We start from the raw sequence: 23,740 nt of genomic DNA on the forward strand, positions 1-23,740 counted from the left end.
CGGCTTTTTCTGGTACCTGATGGGGAAAGGAAACACTTTCCAAAGGGATGAGTGCAGAGGGGGATGAGAGGAGAGGAAGCTGCTGCTGTAGGACAAGGGCGATGGCATGGTGGCACCCCTTCCCTAGGTGCAGGAGGGCAAAACCTTTCTATTAAGCTTCAGGGGTTGCTCAGGGTCCAAGACCTTCAGCATATAAACTGCCTCTTGGAAACACCATCCTTAAACTCCACATCCCATCCCTAAGAGGCTGTTCTGTCACACCAGCAGCAACTACACTTGTTATAGCAGTTCTGCAGGTGAATGCTGCTCTCAGCCCTATCCAGAACTCAAAAACGTTACTACTTACTAGAAAAATCAGGCACCCCAGCACCACAGCTTTACTTTACATCTGCTTTATGATCCATCCCTTATTTCTGAGCAGGTGGCAGTAGAGTGTGTTCTGCTTTACTTTTAATGTGAGTAGAGAAGACAAGTTCAGGACAGAGAGAGAGGGAGGCTGCTTTTTGGCAAAGGAATGAAAAAGAACCCCCATATCTTTATATTAAGTATTACAGTAAAGTTATTCTCTCCTGTAAAGAAGCAAGGCCCTAATATTTTTGTGTTGCAGTGAGATGGAAATAGATGATTACACATGGACTAAGGCTCCATAGCAGCACTATGAGATATCTTCAGAACTGAGAAAAAAAAATGTACTAGTGCAAACCAAAGCCAAAACTCTCCCCAATCAAATTCCTTTAAAAAATTTACCCTGAATATCAAAACCACAGATTCTTCACTCCGTTCTCTTAGCTGCATTAAACTGCCATTTCAGAAGGTGGTATCTAGAGGTATATGCTTGACATTCAACTCCAGAATTTCATTTTATATGCCATCAATTACTTGAGTTCCCTAAGAAAGACTGAAGCCCTATCCAGGAGAGAACTTCAATTGAAAAAGCAATATATCCCAACAGCTCTATCTAACACACCTAACAGCTATACTGCATTGAGACTACAGTTACATTCAGACAAAAGAAGGCAGGCAGAGTTAGGGGATACTGCATACAAGAGATCAACTTAAACTGTATTTAGTAATACATCTTAAAGAGGCAAACCTGCGAGATGTAGTGGTTTTGCCAGGGCCAGGTTTTTCAGTAGCAGGGAGAACTACAGGAGTGGCTTCTTTAAAAAAAAAATCTGCCAGAAGCTTCTCCTGTAGCTGATAGGGCTAATGCCAGTCAGTTCTAAGATGGACCCCACAGCTGATCCAGGCCTGGCCACTTAGTGACTGAGGTAACACCTCTGTGAATAATGTATTCGAGAAGGGGAAGAAATTGCTGGGTAATTGCTAAACTGCAGCAGCAACAGGGAGTGAGAATGTGAAAACATCTCTGGAGCCACTAAGGTCGGTGGAGAAGGAAGGGGAGGAGGTGCCCAGGCCCTGAAGGAAAGACTCCCCTCTGGTGAGGCAGCTGTGCCCCTGCAGTCCATGGAGGCCACCAGGAAGCAGATCCACTCACAGCCTGTGGAAGACCCCACGCCAGAGAGGGTGGATGCCTAAAGGAGGCTGTGACTCTGTGGGAAGCTCACTGTGGAGCGAGTTCTTGGCAGGACCTGGGAGCTCGTGGGGAGAGAGGAGCCCACACCAGAGCAGGTTTGCTGTCAGGACTTGTGATCCTGTGAGGGACTCAGGCTGGAGCAGTCGGCACCCAAAGGACTCTTCTGCCAGTGGGTGACCCACATTGGGGCAGGGTGTGAGGAGCTTCCCCTGTGGGAGGCCCCATGCCAGAGCAGTTCATGAGGAACTGTAGCCCATGGGAAGGACCCACGCTGGAGAAGTTCGTGAGGGACTGTCTCCCGTGGGAGGGACCCCACACTGTAGCAGTGGGAAGTGTGAGGAGGCCTCCCTCTGAGAAGAAGCAGCAGCAAAGTCCATCTGTAATGAACTTACCCTACCCCCCATTCCCTGTGCCTCTGCAGGAGGAAGGAAGGGGAGTCCTGGGAAGAGGGAGGGGTGGGGGGGAGGTGTTTTAAGATTCAGTTTTATCTGTTTTATTCAGTTTTTCAGATTTCTTATCTCCCTGTTCTAATTGTTCCTTTAATAAATCAAACCTTTTTCTCCCCAAGTTGAGTCTGTTTTTCCTGTGATGCCACGTGCTGAGCAATCTCTCAGTCCTTATCTCACCTCACAAACTGCTCTCTCCTGTCTAGTTTAGGAGAGGGAGTGATTTTATGACTTGGTGGACACCTGGCTAAACCAACACAGTAGGTTAACTAAGGAAAAGGAGCTCAGACTAGAGTGCACCTGAACTCCAGAGAAGAAACTATAACCTAAGTTATGCTCATGTAAACATCTAAACTATAATAATTTCAGAAAGTTAGTCCATATTTTCCTGTTTTGTGGAAGTTAACAGATGTTCTGATGTGTTTTCCAGAAAGCCAGCATAGCACACTGCTCATTTGTCTTGCTATGTTCCCCATACCGAGATTATGGCTAAACTGCCCAAGCTGCACAGCCCTTCTTGGTTTTAAGACACTTCCACCATGGTTTAATTCATGGACATATGCCCACAAACAATACAAATTACTCTTTTTGTGCTATTATCTGTGCAATAAATTGGAACAATCTCAGAGCTTCACTTGAATACCATGTCAAGGCAGGTAAGAGGAGTGCCTCTGCCATCTTAACGAGGGTGGGGATGAATGGGGGCACCAAGAGAGAGACTGTCATGGTGCTTCTGTGCGAGTTGGGCCAAACCATGACACCATCCAATCTCACCAATCAGCCTCTGAACTTTCCTACCTCACGCTTGACTCGTTTCACTTATGCCTGTGCTCCTCCTGTCCTGAAGGGGAAACTCTTGTAATGAAAAAGCTTTACACAGGAAATCAAGAAACAAGCAAATATTTTTAATAATTACTGAAAAGTGGTTTAAAACAATAGCTTAATTTATAACTATATTAACTTTTGGATACATAATCTTATTTCAGTATTAAAACAAATTCCTGAAGCTGACAACTTTTCTTCATAGAACAGTTACAAAAATGTAGTTATTTGTTCAAAATGACCACCTTAAATCAGCAGTCCTTTGTCGAAGACTTGTTACAGTTACCAACCTACAGTTACTTGTAGGTATCAAATCACTTTCTATTATGTATTGTAAAGGATAATTAGATGCCAAAGAGAATTTTGAGGTCAGCCAGAGTGAGCTTAGTGAAGGCCTCCCCTTTGCCTGACAGCACTTGCTGAGCAAGAACTTTCTTTCTTTTCTGGAGCTGTGCAATCTTTTCTTCTACCGTTCCTTCACAGACAAACCTAAAAAAAAAAAAAACAAGAGAAACCCAAAGCCACATTATCTCAACTGCACTGAATAAACACTTTCCCAGGATTTCCAAACACTTGCCTGGCTTTAAAATTAACAGCCTATTATGTGACTGATAAAATATACCTGTGCACAGAAAACAGCTGTTCATTTCCAACTACTGTAACATTTGAAACAAAAGTCTGACACATTTTAGGCCTCAACTTTGGTAATCTGAAGCAATAGTAATTCTTTTACAAAATCTTGTATTGATTGATCCTGATGACTGATGGTACCTGTTATACTAAAAGCATCATACACAAAACAGCATTTTAGATTCCAGTTTCTTTGATTTTTCCGTGCATTTACAATAACTAAGCTAGCCTTTTAGTACTTACATGCTTTTTCTAAGTACCAGCTTTGCCACTTATTAGAAGTGGTCTATATGTTTATGTTAGTGATATTAGAAAGGTCCATGTTTAAGAAGCACAGTGAAAAACCCAATTAGTAAAAAGAGTCTGATGCCTGAATTCTTGTCAGGAGTGATCAGGACATTTCCACTAAACTACAGCTTAAAAAAAAAAAACAACAAAAACCTCTGCTAGCTATTAGGACAGCAACACGCAGACAAGTGCCCCATCGAAACATTGTCATGTGGTCTCTATCTCAGTGCCTGTTGTAGGTGCCCGGATGATCTCGGGCTGTGACGCAAGAGGCGGAGAGTACAGAAGAGGCGGGCACAGGGTGGAGCAAAAGGAAGTGCTTGTGTTAGCAGATAAAAGTGTATGGCACAAGCAATAAAGTTGGAATAAAGCATCATCCATGCTGTGTATGCAGTGATCTTGTCCCCTCAGCAGCTGGTGGGCTGAGTGATCCGTGCGGGTGGCCTGATGATGTTGCCAGTAACAACAAATGCCCAAACCCCAAGCCCATAGTCAGATTTTGTGCCTAGCTCTAAGAAACAAGACTCAAACCCAGGCCTTGTCTCTCCAACTGAAGGCAGACAATACATGAGCAGCAACAACCTCGTTTATTGCTATGGAAAATCCTGACCTGTGTATCACAACATCCCTCTGCTGCCCCACTCGGTAAATGCGGTCACATGCCTGGTCCTCAAGAGCAGGATTCCTGCAAGAGGAAAAGAAACAGCTTAATGGCTCATATTAAGGAATAATTGAAGTGTTAAAGCCTCTGTGCTTGCCTCCAGAGCATCCTGTTTTCTTCTTCTGTAGAACTAAGTTTGTTCCCAGGTTATCTTGATTGACAATATTCACCCTGACTGTATTTCCCCTTGCCCTTGGTAGAAGTATGCTACAACTCCACACAATGTCACCTGTATGAATTAAACCACCATGGCATGCAGCCTCATATCTGACTACTATTAGCCAGAAAATGCTGATTAGCTGGTGAGGAAAGAGGAGAGTGGAGTAGGAAGGCAAACTGCATTGAAAGAGGCCCTCACCCAAGAATATTTACATAAGAAATGTTTTGCTTTAGAACCACTTCCAGTGAATACTTTTTGGTGTATCTTCCATATTGTAGAAGCATCTCCTTAATGCTGCTACTCAGCAGCTGGTTTTGTACTGAATCACATTGGGTTGCTTTGTAAGTTCCCATGAGCAACATTTAGTTTAAAAAAAATATATCAGATTTTGATGACAGATAATCTTAGGAGCTCCTGTGCACTATTTTCATGGCCCTGTAAAAAACCCAAGGTACACTAGCTGTGTCCGATTACTATGCTCAACATAATCAGTTTGTTTTGAGATAAATTACCTGTAGGCATTGCTGTACCACTTCCATTACTCTAAGAAATTAAGCCACGGACTTCCAAGTGCCCAGTATCCTTTTGTGATACAGACTGCATACTTGATGCTTTGAATTGCTTTTACCTTCCTCCATTTTTTTACTCCTACAGAACTGTATTTCATGGCTGTGAGCACTGCAATGGCAGATCAGCGTCTTGGAGGCAGGCTGTAGTAAAATCACTTTTCCACAACTAATCGCTTGCCCTTACTCAGCTAAACACTTCCCTCCTAACCCCGTTGTACTAGACATGACAATACACATAGAAAGCAAGCAGCATGCCCTACATTTATCCTCTGAGATGGAACTTTTCTTTACCAGTGCATGTCAAGGAGAAAGAGGTGGTTTCCTCCAGTCAAGTTCAGGCCAATGCCTCCAGCCAGCAATGAGACCAACATTACCTTCAAAGGCCCAAGAGAGAGAGATGTTAAGAAGTCTGTTTCCAGAAAATTAATAATTCATATACTCCACATCTTAATTCGTATGAAAGGATCTGTTAATCATATTTCTGTTACATATGTATATTTATTATGCATTTACAAGCTTGCTAGATGCTATTTGATGAGGCACAGAAGCCTAGACAAAGTTATGTCTCAGAGGCCAGCATACCATTCCCTATAAACTACCCTGACACGTTTTCACAGACTAGAGAAAGGACTGAAAAGTTCAGAGAGTCTCCCATGTCTCACTTGAATGACCAGCCTCTCTGATTACAGCCTGTTGTCAACAATGGGACCTATCAGCACTAACTCAGAATTATCAATAATTACTTAAACACAGGCAACTGGACTGAAATGAGCTGTTGCTACTCCTTTCACTTTGCTTCCATGTAACCTAGTATTTAGAAAAAGATGAGTAGCTTGGGAGGAATGGGGATATAGCAGATATCTTCAATTTAAAGAAGACTTCTTGTACAGCAGTAAAATAACTCAATTAACTGAGTTACACTTGCTATGAGACACTTGCTATGTATAATAAATTATTCAGTTTCATCATATGATACCTTAAAAAATTTGGATCTTTAAAGAGCCAGCTATTCATACAGCTGGCAGATATCTTCCCTTACATTAAAAGCTAGAAGTAGAAATATCTATTTTGTAGATAGCAGCTTGCTCAAGAAATCTAACAAAGAAAACAAGCTAATGCACCACTTTCTCCCCTTCCTGTCACAGATCTCTCTTTAGAGGGGACAGTCTGTCCTGCCTCAGTCACAGGAGCATCAGTGTCCAGATAAAGGTGTAATCACTATGAGCAATTAATTTGGATTCAGACATCCTTAGTCACTTGGCAAACTTCCTTCCCTTGGTGAAAATTTCAGACTTGAAGCAATTTTCAAGAGCCAATACACTATAGCCCATCAACTCAAAACTGAAATAAGTCACATGAAGTCACCTTATTTTGGATGTGTGCAAAATTATGAGTTCTCTTGCTCTAATCCCCAACTTAATCCACAGATTCAACTGTCATCCTCTCTTCTCAGAAAGACTAGTCTAGTAAAAAGCATCTGATGTGTTCAAAACCAGCAATGAATTCTTACAGGCTCCTTGGCAAACAAGAGATACAGAGAAAGAAACATCTTCCATCATAGATGCATGAGCTGTAAACAACCAACCTGCTCTGAGTAGAGATAATTTGCCCCACATTTTCCACACTATTCTCTGTGGCAAAAACAGCTTTGAAAATATCAAAGATTTGGACAACATTTGAACTAGGCTTTGGAGTCACATGATCACAATACAGAGGTTAACATCGAAAACAGCTTTTCAGCAACTGCTCCTGCCCATTACAAGATATACATTAGTTTTTACAGCTACCTCTTTCCCCGATGATCTTGACACCCAGAGGTCCAAATCTAAGTGGTGCCAGTAAGTGGAATCATGAAGTCAGCTATCACAGCTGCTTGTAGCGGCACTAGTAACTGTTTCCCAGCCCTGACTGTATACCTGAGGCCCTTTGGGGTTGTTATTGAACTCTTCTACCAAATCCATTCTCTGCTTAGGATTGATAGAGCCATCCACTGTTGCATACTTCATCCCCAGTCGCTGGAGATGCACAGCCACAACTTTCAGCATACTCGTCCACTGAGAGACAACAACACTGGAGAGAGAGAGAAGGGAATTCAGAAGAAGTTTTGTGTGTCCTGTAAAGGTTTGGTCACTGCATTGTCTCATCCAAGAGAAGCCAATGATTCAAGCACTCTTTCCCACTGCAAACTGGACCAAAGTCCTTTCTCAATTCAGAAATAGTTTCATCTGTAGGTGCAGTGGTAGAAATTGCTGTGTAAGGTTAATACTCAATAAACTTGAGACTAATTAAGTCTATAACATTCACGTCTCTCTTTGGATTTTCCATTGCCACCTATCAATCACAATTCTGAGCTTTTTCTGCAAAATGAATCAATAGCAACACCAAACTTGGATTCCCATGGGCCTCTCATTCCCTACACTTTTTGGATTAAACAGTTTGAGGCAATAGCCTGCTCAGTAGCTTTTTGGTAGAGAACTAAAGGAATATCAGTGTTCCCATCCTTCTGATGGGAATGCTTTTTGGAAAAGATTTTGGAAAAAAGCTTTCTGTGTACATTGCAACTCTGGAGTTGCCCAAGAACAGGACTTCCCCTTCCAATCCACTCTCAAGGTAACATCACAGCTGTAACTATGTTGCAGCCACACATTGTTTGTCACACATTAAGTGCATTCTACATTGTTTAAAAAAAACGATCAGAAAATCCTGTGCTATTGCAGCCTGGTGCAGAGTCAAGACAGATAGAACTTGCATAGTGAGAGCTAAAGGGCTCCAGCAACACTTAAGCCCTCTGATCAATGCATTCCTTCACCTCAAACAGGTTCACTTGTAACCACTACTTTATTCCCCACTTTTTTTAGGGTGATGGGGTTGGTTACAGAGCTGAGGGCAAATCTTTCTCAGCACAACCAAATTAGTCTAAATTTTGTTTTTGGAGAAGAGTGCTCCTGGGTCTCAAGGCCTGAGCTTCCTGACACTTACATCTTAAGCTACCTTTTCTTGTCTTAGTGTTTTTTATTGGGGTTTCCTCCCCCCCTCAAAATCCCCTTTCAACTACTGCAGTACTGCCACCATTTGACCATATCAGGAGTTCTGTATTCAACTATTTTATACTACTTCTGCTGTCAAGAGACATGCTTCTCTCAGTCACTACAACTAAAGAAAAGGACATACTTACTAACCTTTTTTGTGTCTCTGAGTGACTCTGAATAGCTTTCAGTTCAGCCAAGAGGTGAGCTATCTGCAGGGAAAGAAAAAAAAGTTATTCTTGCCGTCATAACCCAGCTCATGCTTGGCTATTCTGCCCTCCAATTTTTTCTAGTTCTTCACAAGCATGCTTTTCTAAGCTTCCATGAATCAAGTGCTCAAGGTTTTCACTGACAGTTTTTCAGCACAGTCAGATTTTCATAGCTTTATTAGAAGAAGCCATCAACACCCGGTAAATTGGAGCCTTCCCAGAAGAGGTTCAGCAGACTATCAGTCTACCCACCCAATTCCATACAAATTGCCAATTTAACCTGATCTGAAATTACCCAGGTGTGACAATTTGTTAACAATTTAAAAGGCAAAGCACTGAAATCTGAGGTTCTCAAAGAAGGTAAAAAAAGCCACAAAGAGAATACCTTGGTGCTCTCCTTGGTGATTTCAAAGATATCTGTTTTAAAAGCTGTGCCATTGAGGTAGACTGTTGACTTGGAATCAGGAGTCTGGAGCTCAGACAGGGTCAAAGCACTAAGCTGTTCCTCAATGGAGAGGGAAAGGCCTTCACTGTTCAAATTTACTTGGTCCAGAGCCTGTGGGAAAGCAAACAATACAATAAGGGATCACAGCCAAGCCTCATATCCAATTCAGAACTGATTGACAGTCTACTGAGGACAATGAGTTTGAAGAAAGCTATCCAATATGAAGACAGAATGATTAAGAAACTACCAGAACAGAAGTCCCTTTAGCCCCTTTTTCTGCCCCCAAGAAAGGGCAGCATACAGAAAGCATGGGAGTTCAGATATTTTCTGTGGTCCAGGCTCCTCTGATTCCCCCTTCCGTGAAATTTAATTGCAGGATTAAAGATGTTAGAAGACAAACCCCTGCCTGCTCTCTTAGTATCCAGACTTACCCTACAGCTGCTCTATGTGATAGAGCAAAGAACTTCTGCAAGATTATTTCATGCAAGGCAACTTCAGCCAAGGCACTTAGAGAGTTCTTCAAGACACAAGCCTTTGAAATAAGTTACACTTGCAGACTTGTGTACTTTTCAAGACGTGGTTAAGATCAAGACTACTTCTTTGTTATTGAAATACTATTTAATTTAGTTTTTTTTAAAATCTGAATAAAGGTATTTCCAGAGACAGGGATGCATACATAGGTCATACCAGGGAACTCTTCAGTAGGACGTATGCTTGTCTAAAACATCTTGGTCTGTAAAACACACAATTCTAGAAAATGCTTAGTTGAAACAGCCCTAGCTAAGAGATACAAAGGTATTGCAAAGTGTGTTAATTTACACAAACATTTAAAATTCACACAAAAAACCCCCCCACACCACTACAACAGAATTACCATTTTCAGTAAGGAGAGATGGCAGCAGCACTGACGGAGCCTCAACAGCATGGACAACACATGGACAGTACTTGAGACCTGGGAGGTACTTTGAGAGCCTGCTAGAAATTCCTTTTGACTGGCCCCAAACTCTTGTGCAACTGTCAAGGAAGGAAAGCAAAACATCAACAACTCTTAGAGGCATTTCCAAGCACTGCCCAGCCACTTCCAGCAAGACTTTCATCAGTAAGACACAAGAACCAACAGGCAAGCAAATACATGACTTAACCCATCAAACTCCACTTAAAAAGACACTACCACAAATTAGAGTACCACATATCTTACTCCTAATATTGACAACTCTTCTCTGAGCAATTAGATCTTTGTTTCAGATGGGAATTTTAGACCAAGGGAGGTTAATGAGATTTGCTCAGACTCAGATTTCTGAAATACTGTGGTAGGATTTTTTGTAAAACATCAGGGAAGCATTTTCCAAACAATTTTTAAGTCCTGACCCCTTGGGGCCAGGTCTGTTTCTCCTCTTTAATTGTGCACTTTGGGGTTACTACTGAAAATATTTTCAAGGCAGGGTGTGCTCAAACCTTTTTCAAATGGGTTACTGCCAGCAGACTCTCTGCCTTCATTTTTCTGCTCCTGTCTCTTTAGGTAGGATTGTAGTGTTGACCTGAAAAACAAGACAAACACAGTGGGATTCATAGCAGGAAAAAAGGCAAGAGGGACCTGTAACAAGCTTAGCAAGCAAGCTGAAGATGCATTAAGGTACATTCATTACTTTTTTAGTCACAAAATGATCACAAAAAGCACCTCCTTTTTTTTTTTAACTTGAATGTGATGAAAACCAAGATCTCTTTTGGAAAACACAAGAGAAAGCAAGTCTATTTATTGGTATAATTGGAGTATAATAGGAACCAGGGCACTATGCATAACATTCTTCATGACAATATATTTAAAAGGAAGGAAGACTTTTTATAGTAACACTGTTGCAAGAGACCCTAGGAGAACACAAAGTGACATTGACTTGCATTATAGCCACCTGGAGAGGCCAGCATAATTTCTAACTCTATAAATATCACAGGACAAAGAAGATAAATTCTCTCCTTTACAGGTGGTGGCACATCATCATTAAAGAACTACTATTGCAATTCCAAGTCTTTGGAGTCTTGAAATCAAAAAGAAGTGACAGGTGAGAATACAAAGCTCATACAAGGCAAGAATAAGTGGGAAAAAAAGAATCAGTCCCGACTACTAGCAGAACAAGCAATGTATTTTCAAACATGCTTGACAGAAAGGAAAAAAAAACCATACAAGAATTTTTCCAAAAGCTCTTCTCAGCTTCTCTGATTTTTCATATCAGTAAGAAACAAACTGATGAAATACTCTACACATCTACCCACATTCATACCTGGATCTTGCAAACAGCACATTGTATACAGACTGCTCCTCAGCTGAAAGTTTTAACTGATGCAATTGTGTATTACGCTGAGGTAGAGATACCTGAAGTAAAAACAGGGTCAGAGGTACAGGGTCAGAGATACATATAGTGCAAAAATCTTCTCCAGTATCACAGGCAGCAGCATTCTAAGATTTAACATAGTATTCGAGTTTTCAGAAGTTATCTGTTTCTTCCTTGAAGTTATTTGTGTTAATGCATCTATGACACAACACAGATATTCACAGAACTTCAGGTAGCCTAGTTAACACTCAAGATAAAAATATTTACTCCAAAATATCTGATAACAAGAGGCGTGACCAACTAAATATGGACAGCAACATAACTACCAGGGAGGGAAGTAGCTTTTCAGTTCTTTATTCAGAATCACACAGTACACCAAAACTATACCTCTTAAAGGCTTACAGACACACCAATGACCCAATACTCAGTTTAACAAACTATTTGTAAGGAGTATGCAGAAAGCCAATGTCCCACCACCCACCAGATCCATCTGACATGCGGCGGCTGTGATTCTCAGAGATGTTGGTGAGCTCAGAGTCTTACGCTAACCTTCCACTAAGCAGATACCTACTTGCAATAGCTTGACATACCCTTTTCTGTATGTGATTTAGAACTGAAAGGTTTAATTATTCTGTATATTTCTGCTTTCTGGATAAGCACTCAAAGCATCCCACAGGCATTCACTCATTTTTCTCAAGAGATTGCAGTACACAGGAAAACCTACTCATTAACTAATTTATGCATATAAATAAATAACTGGCTGCCACAAGGAAAACAATGGAATGATTGCTTAGTTGCGCATGGTGAAGTTCTTACCAAGGGCTTGCCAGCTGAATCCTGCTGATCCTTAGTTCTCCGTAATAAGAGGCTCCTGCTTAAGAGACTTAGCCTTTCTCCTCCTTTCTTTGTGTTGTTATCTACCTGGTACTTCCACACTTTGTATTCATCAAAAGGAGAGCAACGTAAAAACCTAGGAGGAAGGAAGCAGACTTCAGACCAAAGGAAGAAGAGTTCTTCAGTTACTCTTATGTGACTGGAACCTTGCTACTTAAAACAATACATTTCCAAATGCCATAACTGCTAGGAGCAGTAAAACACCTTCAGTGTGATGGTGTCAACAACTTGTTTGCTCAAAAGTCTTACCATCACTAACACTGTGATTATCTGTGATCACTTTCTGATTCTGTAACCCACCACTTCCTCTTAGCTCATTATGTCTCAAGCATCAACAGAAAATGAAGGACATCAAGATACAGAGGCACATCATAGAATCACAGAACGGTAGGGGTTGGAAGGGACCTTTAGAGATCATCTAGTCCAACCCCCCTTGACAAAACAGCTCCACTTAGATCAGGTTTCACAGGAATGCATCCAGGGGGTCTTGGAAGACCTCCAAGGAAGGAGATTCCACTTTCTCCCTGCGCAGCCTGTGCCAGGGCTCCCTCACCTGAACAGTAAAATAGTTTTTTCTTATGTTTAAATGAAACTTCTTATGTTCCAGCTTCATCCCAACCTTGTCTGGTTGCTAGATACCATAGAAAAAAGGGATATCCCAACCTCCTGACATCCACTATTTAGATATTTGTCAATATTAATGAGATCCTCTCTCAGTCTCCTCTTCTCTAGACTAAACAGCCCGAGTTCCCACAGCCTTTCTTCATAAGAAAAAAAATTGCCAAAAAGCTTATTGATTTGTTATTTCAAAATGCCATACCTCTTACTTAAAAATTAATTTTGGATAATTTAAATTAATTTCAAATGCAAGTTCTCTCTGGTTCTTCCCTCTCAGCAACAAAGAGCACAGTTTAACCTCTTTATCATTTGTTTAGGGAAGACAGTTCCTACTCTTTCCTTCAATGCCCTCATAGCACAACTCTTTAATAAGGTCCTTCCAGACTGCAGTGGTGGAGCAAGGATTATCACAATAAACTTCTGTTCATTGAAATTGGTTTTGTGGATGTTCATCTTGGAGACACAGCAGGTATGAAGTAACTTCCCCTTTGCCCTCTACAGGACAAAGCAGAATAGCTACACACAACAGCAGACACAGTCAGCTTCACGCAATGCCTCAGCGACAGTCTTTGCCTGAAGTGTTAATATCACTAGTCTTGCTACCCCAACTCAGAGACCTCTCAAACTTAGAAACAACTTTAGCACTTCATCAGCAAAGAATTACTGAAATCAGAGCTATTTGTGTGAGTTCAGTTGCAGCCAGCTCACCTCAGGAGAGAGTACATGTCCAGTAAGTTGTTCTGTATCGGCGTCCCAGTGACAGCCCATCTGGCATTGGCTCTCAGTTTGCACACAGCTATAGAGGTTTGAACCTTTGGGTTTTTAATATTGTGAGCTTCATCCAATATCACTCGAGCCCAAGCTACCCTGAGCAGTGGGGAGCAGGGAGATGAGCTGCTCTGAAAGAAAAGGCAGACTATTTATGACCCAGAGCAATAACCTGGCTAGGCTTTCTAAAGAGACACAAGCAAGCATTTTTCCAGCAAGCTGCCTTTTGCTGATCTCAGTCAGCAGTAATTTGAGCTCTTATTGATACATAAGAGACGGTCTCAAAAAGAATCATTTCTTCAAAACTTCCATTCAAGTTTGTAAGCTGAAGAATAAAATATTTGCCTGTTCTTAATAACAATTTTCAATATTTTGCTGCTTTTCTTGCTTTGAATATTTGATCACTGCTTTCTTCTCAAGAGGCAATTCACATCAGTAAAATTTTGCTAGGCTGGGACCAACGACTACATGTAATCATTCTAGTGTCTCTACAGTTTTATAGATGCCACCTTGAAGTGTTAGGGAATTCAAAGGCCTGTTTGCTTTAAGAGCTACATCTAGATCTGTACACAGAGGCAGGAGAGAATAATATCCACCAGCAAGGGACTTCCTCTATAATGTGTATCCCAGTTCAGCTGGTATTCAGCAATCACTATTATTTTCATAGCCTAGCAAATACACTGCTGTTTTCTGAAAAGTGCAGCACATAAGCTGCCTCAGTCTTAGTTCAGACTGATCCAGAGCCTGAGCACAACATGTTTCTGGTAGTTTCAAGTGACATTAGTGCTTCAAGCAGCAAAGAACACCAAAAAGGAGGTTCTAGTGTTCCTCCACAGTATCACCTCGGGTGGAAGAGTATGAGATTCTTTCATTTCAACTGCATCCAATACAGCATATTCTATATTATTGCAGAATAGATTTGTCATGAATATTTTTTTCACATTGTCTTTCTGCAATTCACAGAACTTTCATCAATTTATTTTTACTGTGAATACTCAACAGAGGGCTTACAGGGAAAAACATTCAATTTGCTGTTCACTGTAGCATTCATAAAATGTTACTCAAAACAACAATAGCTTGCAACACCTCAGAACAAAATGTTAGAGCAATCCATCAACAATGTGGCGTCTCACCTCTACATCATGGTCCTGAGCAGGGGCTTCCCCCTCCTCTTTGCTTGTGGGAACCTCCTTGGAGAGGAGGCTGTAGGTTGTGACAACAACATCATATTCAGAGAGCCTGCGTAAGAGGAAAGTAGTAATCAGGCGCAAGAACAAATGTGAACTCGATTTTGAAAAACAGGCAAAACACGTGCAAAATGTTTAAGAAAAACACAGTTCTACAAGAGCTGAAACACAGAGTTTTAAAGGAAATTGGGCTTCGTAGCAGTCAAACAGGAAGGGCACATCCTCTCTTTATGGATGTGTTCAAGAATACAGCAAAAAGCAGTGATTGAGAATGCACATGAGATGAACATTACTTAGAACGTGGCACCTAGAAAGCATTCGGCATGGCCTAAAATGACAAAATGTTCTTATCTATACATTCAGCTGATGAAAAAACCCACAAACCACCAAAAAAGCACAAGCATGGAAGAAACTGTCACTGACAATCTCAGCAAGCAAGAGATGTTTTAGAGAATATACACCTATTTTTTTTGTTACCAGAAATGTCAATAGCCTACAGCAGAATCACTCATAAAGGCCATAAAGGTTTTGCTATATACAACTTGACAGCAGACTTTGGCCTGACCTTCTGGATCCTCCACATTTACATACTTCAGGTTCTTCCATCATTCTACAGCCACTAAATTTCAACTCTGATATACACAATCTCTTGCTAGAGCAGTGTTTTGCTTTTCTTGGTTATACTTATGGTTTACTACTTACACCTCTGCGTGTTTATCTCGGTTTGGCCCATGGTATAAATAGACCCTCAGTTTGCCCCAGTCTACACGTTTATCAATCTCTTTCTTCCAGTGATGGATCAAGGATGCAGGACAAATTATTAAAGTGCTGTGGGAAGGGATAACAGTGGAATCTGCAGGGAAATAGTTACAGACAGGTCTCAGTGTCTTCACATGAGACTAGAAAAAAGACAGAAGTTTTGGAAATTCACAACAAATTTGGGCTCCTTTTTCTGTTAGCACAGTTTTTCAAGTGGACATCTTTATATTGCATTCTTGGGGACTATTAGTTCTGGGTGGAAAAAGCTCTACTTAAACGTCAATGCGTCATTTCCTGTTTGTTCAGAGTTAGGCTACATTTCCATGCATTTCCTTTGGATAAGCAAAAAAAGTTAGAATTCAGGAACTAACCATGACCTCTTATGAAAATACAGTACTAAATAAAGTCTTCTTCGGTGTTCTAGAAGACTGAAATGTTATCATTTTGAACTACATAGGAGAAATAATCACACAGTCAGTAAATTTGTCAAGATAGGAAAAAGTAGTGCAATCAGTTCCATGAGGATGGAGACAGTAACAGGTTGTGGACACAGAAATAACACTCTTTATAATTTCTTCTCTTTACGGACAAGGCAAAAGTAATTTTATGCAGGAAAAGAAAAAAACCCCAAAAATCGGTATCAGGGAAGATAGTACTACTAAGTAATTTAAGTTCTTATACTATGAAAGCTATGCATATTTGCAAAAACTATGAAACTTATTTGAAAACAGCATATGCTGGCTTTGACTGCTTCAGGGAACAAAAAATCCTAAATCAATATAAGGTAACGAGTTGGAAAATCCTACACATCCAATGGAAGAATAAATGACACTGACCAAGGGAGGGTCTTGCAAGGGAATATAGTAAATATTAAGCCCAATGGAATTTTCCTGTAGAAGGAAAATGAGTAGAGATAGTCTGTTGTTTTATGAGCCATTAACCTTTCACGCTTTAGGCATTTTGAATGGCACATCAGGAAATGTGTGCTGCATGATGGAAACAATTGTGTACCATTTTTGGATAGCCATATTTCTAACTTCTCCTTTCTCTTCTCTGTCTTCTGCTGCTTCTGGGCCAGAATGAGAGCAATCATGGTTAGAGTCTTCCCCAAGCCCATGTCATCCGCTGGAAAAAGAAACAGAGGTTGTGACGACCTGCAGAAATGAGCTCCCCTAAGCTCAGATCTACACTGAAGTAATTTCTATTGCAGTATTTACCTGGGGAATCCAGGAAATAAAAGATACACATATGGCCATTTCAAAGTATGCTTTAGTAACAGCTTAAGACCTGTAACTGGTCAAAGAGCATATTAAAACAAGCCCCTTTGATATGTCTAGAGAATAATTAGGTACTGGCCTCCTAGTAAGTTAAGTTCCAAATTGTCACTGCCATAAATCTGTCCCCTCAAATCCACTTTTCTGTTCTGTTACTTACCCAGAATTCCTCCACATGGCCTCTGACTCTCTCTCCAGAGCAGCCACGCGAGTGCCTGTTTTTGGTGCAGTAGCAGTGGAACCTGAGAGGGCGAGATAGGATTTTTGCAGCAAATGCTTTGCAAAATTCAGACACTTCTGCTTCCTGTACCAAATTACACAGTTGAACTGTCCTACTACAATCATACCAAATGAAAGCTTACCTATCTGTTCCTTTCCCACATGGACAGAGATAGCAAAGAAAAGTAACTCCTGCAGACAGGAGGTCAGCAGTAGCATAGATCAGTTTCGCTAATGCATTATGCACAAATCAGTCTAGTGCCTCATTGCTCCTAGAGCATATAGAGGCAGCTTGTTCAGCGGGAAAATCCAGCCAAGGCAACACAGCTTACTGTCAAAGAAAGGGATTGAGAACACTTCCCCTTTTCTCCCTAAGCCTAAAGCCCCTACAGACTCTTAAAAAGGCGGGAAAAGGGACTATGTAGTATCATCATAAGACATTAAATAGCCTTCTCTATCACAGAAACTGCCACAGGAGGATCTGATGAGTGACACAGCATATATACATCAACATGCCATCCTGTAGAGGCATGTGCCTTCCAATACCTTGCACATAACCTGAACTATAGGTTCTGCATCACCTGACAAAAAGCTGCTCTTTGGCTAGTCAGAACAGATTACTCTGGAGCCTGTTGAGTTGCATGAATTTAATCATCTGCAACATTTCTTTTAAAAAATTGTTTCTTATAGTGAGACATCTAACTGGGAAAGAGTAAGAAAGTTCACAGTCTGTTCCTCACTAGAGACCTGCCTTTCTTCTGCCAGTCATGTAAAAAAAGTGTTTATGGGTTGGCTGCTTTGTCTGAGGCACTTCATTCAAGCACTAAACATTCTAAAGACACCACAGTAAAAGAGTACAACATATCAGTATTGGCAATCTGAAGGAACTCTCACGGATGAAGAGTAATTATAGTATATCCTTCCAGTAGGATTAAACCATGAGGTACTTCAAGGTGTGAAAGGACAGGATGCTCTAGGCTATCACCCAGATGCTACACGGATGTTACTTCGCCAGCATGACAACCTCCATCCTTGGCAACTCACCTTCAATCCAGAGGGATCTCCAGCTGCTGTCTTCTCCATTGGACAGGATTCTAAAGATTTGTAAAGATGATTAATAGCCTCACTTGTGGCACTGTGTACAGCCCGAATTCGATCTTCTGTCATTCTTCCTCCATATAGATTCTGCACAGTGGAGTTCACTGGAACAATACAATATTATGCATAAGATGTGTTTAGTAAGCTAACTTTGCCTAGCAGATCCCTCACCTCAGAGATTGATCTTAGTGGCTACAGGTGGCAGGGGGACAGTATGCAGCTCACAGTAACAAAAGATCTTTAGAACTATACATGTACAAATGTACATTTCTGAATTATTTCAGAACCAGTCCTCACCAGTGTTCTCTTTAACTGAAAAAAAAGTGTCTCTGTACTTACTTCCAAAATTGTGGCCGTAATATTCACTAGAACCCAAAGTAGCAGCAGCAGAGGGATGACTGTGAGAGTCTGAAGAAGCCCTTGATGTAGGATCTTGGAGTGGTAGCGGTGCTATCAACTTGGTATCACCCGCCCTGCCAAATGGGTTAGGCAAAGATTCCTCATGGCAGCTACTGCATGTCCTATCCTCCCCTTAAATAGGAAGGAATCATAAGTTAAAAAGGTTTCACAATGGGCCTGAGCTTTGCACTACAGCCCAAAAAAGGGCCCTTGTTTTGCCCAATAGTCTGTTTTCTAGGAAGGAGTCCCAGGGGTTTAACGGCAGGGTCGCAGGTTCACATATCACCTGAGCCTGCCTGCTCTTTGCTTTTTCCTAAGTGATAGGCAATGTAGTTCAGCTCAAGCCTCTGTGTGTGGTTTATACCACTACAGTGAACTGTGATCAGATTAGTGCAAACACATCAGTTTTTGCACACTGTACCCAGAGGATTTATTCCATTTAAAGACACTTTTCTTGACAATATTTTGGTCACCAAAACCATACAAATATCCAAGAACAAATGGGCCAAGAACTTGTGAGCATTTCTCTCCTTCCCGGAAAGTTCTCTATTGCTTAAAAACCTCTTAAAACCAGACATGGTATAAGACATTAGGACTCATTGCTGTGTGGTGGCCTGTGAGTTCCTGCTTTCTTGCTAGAGATCTTCAGTTTCCAGAGCTGTCAAATTGGATCTCTTCATCAACACAATTGATAGTATAATGACAAAGTAGCTCTCTTGCTGAGGTGATTCTACAGGTAACTCAGAAGAGCCTCTCTTCCACAGGCAATTAATACTAGTAAGTAAAATTAGGAAATCACTTTACAGGAATGACTGGAAACTGCTTGTCTAGTACCTGGTAACTGAAACCTAATTCAGACACGGCAGTCAGAATATGTGTAAGCAGCATGACTCGATACTACAAGAAAGAGAAAGTTGAGACTTCACTGACAAGTTCTGAGAGATAAACCTGCCTCAGTCATGAAGCCAAAGCTGGAAACAGAACTAGTCTTAGATCCTAACCATGGAGGAAACTCTCCTGGAAAGCCAACACACTTCAGAGGAAACCTTCAGAGTTGTTGCAATCCCCTCCCAGACACACATTTTGCAACTATCATCTTCAATGAATCTCAACAGACAAACTTTGTATATGCCACATGCCATAGGTAAGTTTGTGCTATTTTCCCCCAATGTTAACAGCTCTAGTAAGACAAACTGTTTTCCAAAGTTCTGAGGCAAAAAAATTTAGCCCTACCTTTTTCAGTAGTACCTGCTGTTGAAATGTTAAGAGCACTGAGTGCAGCTTCCAAATCCTGCACTTGCTTTAATAACCGTTCTCCTTTATCTGGCAGCAGCTGAATGTTCACTGTAGCCAACGTACTCTGCAAAACACAAAGAATCCAAAACCTGAGTGTGCTTTACCAAGCTTTCTGACAAAAAACAATCAGAAGTTTAAAAACACAGTTTAGCAACCAGACAAGGGGTAATGGGATGAAGCTGGAACACAAAAAGTTCCACTTAAATATAAGAAAAAACTATTTCACTGTTCAGGTGAGGGAGCCCTGGCACAGGCTGCCCAGAGGGGTTGTGGAGTCTCCTTCCTTGGAGGTCTTCAAGACCCACCTGGACATGTTCCTATGCAACCTGATCTAGGTGAACCTGCTTCTGCAGAGGAGTTGGACTAGATGATCTCTGAAGGTCCCTTCCAACCCCTACCATTCTATGATTCTAATCTTATGCCACACTAATTTGTATTTTGATATTATTTTACAGTCTCCAAAAGCATTTAAGTGCCACTCAGTGATGGAAGACAAAAGGATGCAAGACCTCCCCCACATTATGAAATAGGATGAACATATAGTCAAGTGACTTGGACCATCTTAACATCTCTCAAAGCATCCAATGTTTAAACACCTTATGTGTTTCTTTCTATACTAGCAGGAATGCCAGCTCTGTTTATTTGAAGGTTCTGTTCTGAGCTTTAGACAAATAGGGGTTTTGATAATAAAAACTATGGAACATAGTCACTGGCAATTATTAAAATAAGCAAACAGATAGGTGAGCTTTCCTGGCTAAATCACTCACTCTACAAGGCCAAGATAGACCAGCAGAAACAGATATCTTTTTAAAAAAGATTAAGCTGGCTGTGCACTGTTCAATCTTACACAAATTACTTTCTGGGTAAAAGACATGACACAATCTCAGGAAGGTCAAAACTGTATACCCTCATGTAGAGAAGGTGGTATTACCTTAGCGGTAATTGTCTCATAGGTGGCTTAAAACAACTAGCCAATGTCTAGGCTGAATTTCCTTCCTTGCCTCATCTTCCTAAACCATCCAACATTTTGGGTTTCTGCTGCAAGAGGATATCATATTCTGATGCCTGTCAAGAGTTAGGGAAGTGACCCTGAGAACAGAACAAACAAAAAGAGGAATAACAAGTATAATAAATGACCTTCTTCTGCTTCAGCTGGACTACCAGATGGTTGTGAAGAGCTCTAGGGTCCAGGGGTCGTTCCACATGATGTGATGCTGCAGTTCCTGGCACATTCTTTCCCGATTTGCCTGAAGGAATCTCTCTTGACTGCAAATCCTCAACTGGTGGTTCAGGTTTACTTTTACCTGATGAGGAATGAACAAGTCTTACTTCATTACTGTCATTATCAGAGACTTTATCAGCAGGCTGTCCCAGCCCTGGCCTGATTTGTGTCTTCAGCAGCACTGCTTCTGCTCCTTCCTTTGGGGCAGTGCGTTGGAATACTGATTCTGGTATTGCTGGGGAAATTTCATTTTCTTTAGCTATCAGTTTTGCACCTCCATTCTTCTGACCAATGTATTCTTTTTCTCTGGTTTCTTTAGCTCCACAGCTTTTCTCTCTGAGCTGCTCTTCCTCTGGTTCCTTAGTATTTGTTCTTTGCTTTCCAAAACTTAGGAGACAGAGCTTTGATCTCACACCTGTCTCTTTCTCCACACACTCAGAAGATTTTGTGGATTCCCTGCCACTGTATTTATCTTCCTCCCAAAGGTCTTTTTTCCCTTTTGAAGTCTCTGAAGGACAAAGTTTGGATTCAGAAACTGTGCTCTCCTTAAGTTCTGGATCACTCTTATTTCCCGTGGATTGTGTTTTTTCAGTTTTCAGCTCTTCTAGAGGTTCTTTCTCTACAGAGGAATCAGAGATTGATTTCTTTTCTTTATGTGATACCAGCACACTTTCTTTCTCTGTTTTTACTCCTTTTACTTTACTTTCCTCTCCACTTCCTTGCTTGAGTTGTTTCCAGGATGATGGTTCACAATTCTTGTCTATCACTTTGAAGGGGTTTCTTTGGCCGCTGGGATTCAGAAGAAGTGTTGCGTTGGGCTGGGATTCCAAGTCTTTTGACACTTTGGTAGCTTTTGGATCCTGCAATATATACAAGCAAGTAAATGCCAACATAAAAATTAATAAAGCCTGCCAACTATACACACAGTCTAATCATCTCAAGCAAGACTTCATCCTCTACAAACATCATCTTTCCTAGCATTTTAACAGAATCAGCACAAACATTTTACCAGCAAAACTAAACTGATGGTTTTCTTCTTTCTCCGCCATTCTTGTGTTTCTTCAGAATAAGGTCACAGCAGTATTACCCTCAAGAAAAGAGGACAACCAGAGACCAAATCAAGTTTCTTCTCTAAGGCTGTAGAATGGTGATTACTTTACACAATTTAGAAGTAAGAGAAATTTAATCAGAAGGATGGCAAGCCAGTATGCCTTTCAGAGACTATGTAGACTCAGTGGTGACTACACTATACAGAATGAAAAGTCATGCTGGAATAAGCTAACATTATAACACAAAGGAAATGCTCATACCTGCCATGGGACACTTCCACACCATTTCTTCCCATTCAACTTACTTTTAAGGCATCGGTAAAACAACCTACCAAAGAATAAAACAAGGTTTGAAGTACAGGATCCAGTAAATGAACTCTTAAGTGTTCTTTAAAAAGTACTTTGCACCAAAACCATCACAGACGAGTTCTCTTCATCTGCACTTAACATCCAGACTTTTGCATTGCAAAAGGTCATGTACATTGGCAACAAAACTTTTACAAAAGCATTGTTCTCTGGATAAATATTCCAAGGGCTTTGAGTTGTTTGTTATCTAATTGTAGCAATAAAAGTGTAACTGCTCTGGCAAAAATACTGTCTATGAGCCTCAGAACCATCTTATGATTTTAAGGTGTAAGGAAACAGCTATTCTTTTAGTTACATTGCACAGGTCATCTCATCTGTAGAGCACCTCAGAAATAGAAAAATTTTGCATGTGATTTTTTTTAAACTGGCAGTCAGGCAGGACTGTTGCAAGGACTTTATCAGAGGTAAATAGACAGACTCACCATTGTGAGTCTTGGATGAACCTAACTACAGAGTGGCATTCAACTCTGTTAAAAACAAACACCTGATTACTTAGGCTTGTACCACTGAATATAACTGGTATTAAAAACAGCAAACGTTTTGAAACATTACAAGTGAAAGCCTCAAGGCTGGATCAGTCTTCTCAGTTCTAGAAGGAAACTGCAAGTCTGCCACCATCATACAACTCTGAACCTTCAAGCCTGTACACCAAACCTTTGTTTACACTTTGAGAGACTTACTGGTATTCATCTCTGTCCTGCTGCTGAACCAGGACTTGCAGCTCGACCATGCACCCCTCGTGCATCAGGCAGTGAGAAGGAGGAAGACTGGAAAGAAAAAGGGCAAAGAGGAAGAATAAGGACAAGTTGCCCGGGGAATATCAACGGCAAAACCAGCTACTTGGGACACAATGCTTGTAGAGGCTTCCCAAAGACCACGTGACAAAGAAAATAAGCAGCTTACGACCGCTGACACGGCACAGAACTTCCCTCAAAAGTGGCGCATGGGTCCGCCTCCCCGCTACCGCCCCCCCCGCCGCCCTGCACCTACGGCGCCGGGAGGACGAAGCTGCATCCCGCCGGGCCCTGCGCTCCGCACACGTAGAAGCTCTTCCCCTTGTTGGGGCCATCCCGGACGCCCGTCTTCAAGAAACACAAGGATCCTGCAGGGCGGAGAAGAGGGGAACTGTTCACCTCGAGAGCGGGACTCCCCGCATCCCCGCGCCGCTCCCCCCGCGCCGCCCCTCACCATGCTCGGGACACCGCACAGCCTCCATCGCCGGGCCACAACCGCCACGCCCGCTCTTGAAGTCAGCCAATCCAACGCGGCTCCGCCACACTATGCAATCGAGAGACGGGCAGGAGCGTGAGCGGAGCCAATCGTCGCTGCGCTATCGATTGAACTGTTCCCCGCCCCCTCTGCCCTCCTCAGGGCCCCGCGCAGGTTCTGGTTTCGAACGGCGAGGGGAAAGGGCGGGAAGAGGAAGGCGCGCTGCCATTGGCGGGCGCACGGCCCGGGAGGATGGCCCCGG

At 41.7% G+C, this 23,740-nt stretch overlaps 1 protein-coding gene across 2 annotated transcripts; it reads right to left on the minus strand.

The window, feature by feature from the left end:
- Positions 1–2,914: 2,914 nt before the first annotated feature.
- Positions 2,915–23,575, minus strand: TTF2 (transcription termination factor 2). 2 transcript variants are annotated; one of them, XM_062004634.1, is made up of 23 exons: positions 23,458–23,575; positions 23,260–23,371; positions 22,950–23,036; positions 22,165–22,231; positions 20,770–21,714; positions 19,570–19,696; positions 18,277–18,468; positions 17,884–18,041; positions 16,781–16,862; positions 16,358–16,471; positions 15,290–15,440; positions 14,534–14,639; positions 13,341–13,531; positions 11,937–12,090; positions 11,070–11,161; positions 10,249–10,331; positions 9,668–9,807; positions 8,734–8,904; positions 8,293–8,351; positions 7,030–7,183; positions 5,405–5,487; positions 4,334–4,408; positions 2,915–3,294 (listed from the first exon to the last, which is right to left on the minus strand). In XM_062004634.1, the coding sequence occupies exons 1-23, from the start codon at positions 23,483–23,485 to the stop codon at positions 3,150–3,152; spliced, it is 3,516 nt and encodes a 1,171-aa protein (XP_061860618.1). In that variant the 5' UTR covers positions 23,486–23,575; the 3' UTR covers positions 2,915–3,149. The 2 variants fall into 2 exon arrangements, with proteins under 2 accessions (XP_061860618.1, XP_061860626.1); XM_062004642.1 differs by lacking the exon at positions 18,277–18,468.
- Between the last annotated feature and the right edge of the window lie 165 nt (positions 23,576–23,740).

Source organism: Colius striatus, chromosome 1 (assembly GCF_028858725.1).
Source record: "Colius striatus isolate bColStr4 chromosome 1, bColStr4.1.hap1, whole genome shotgun sequence".
NCBI lineage: Eukaryota > Metazoa > Chordata > Aves > Coliiformes > Coliidae > Colius > Colius striatus.

What these genes read in the sequence shown, in the direction of transcription:
- TTF2 (XM_062004634.1), bottom strand. Translation starts at nt 23,485, where the DNA reads ATGGAGGCTGTGCGGTGTCCCGAGCATG. An exon ending in TCCAGCTGAAGCAGAAGAAG is followed by an intron (nt 19,697 to 20,769) that starts GTCATTTATTAT and finishes TGTGTTTTGCAG; the next exon opens with AGTACGTTGGCTACAGTGAA. An exon ending in ACAACCCCAAAGGGCCTCAG is followed by an intron (nt 5,488 to 7,029) that starts GTATACAGTCAG and finishes GGGCCTTTGAAG; the next exon opens with GTAATGTTGGTCTCATTGCT.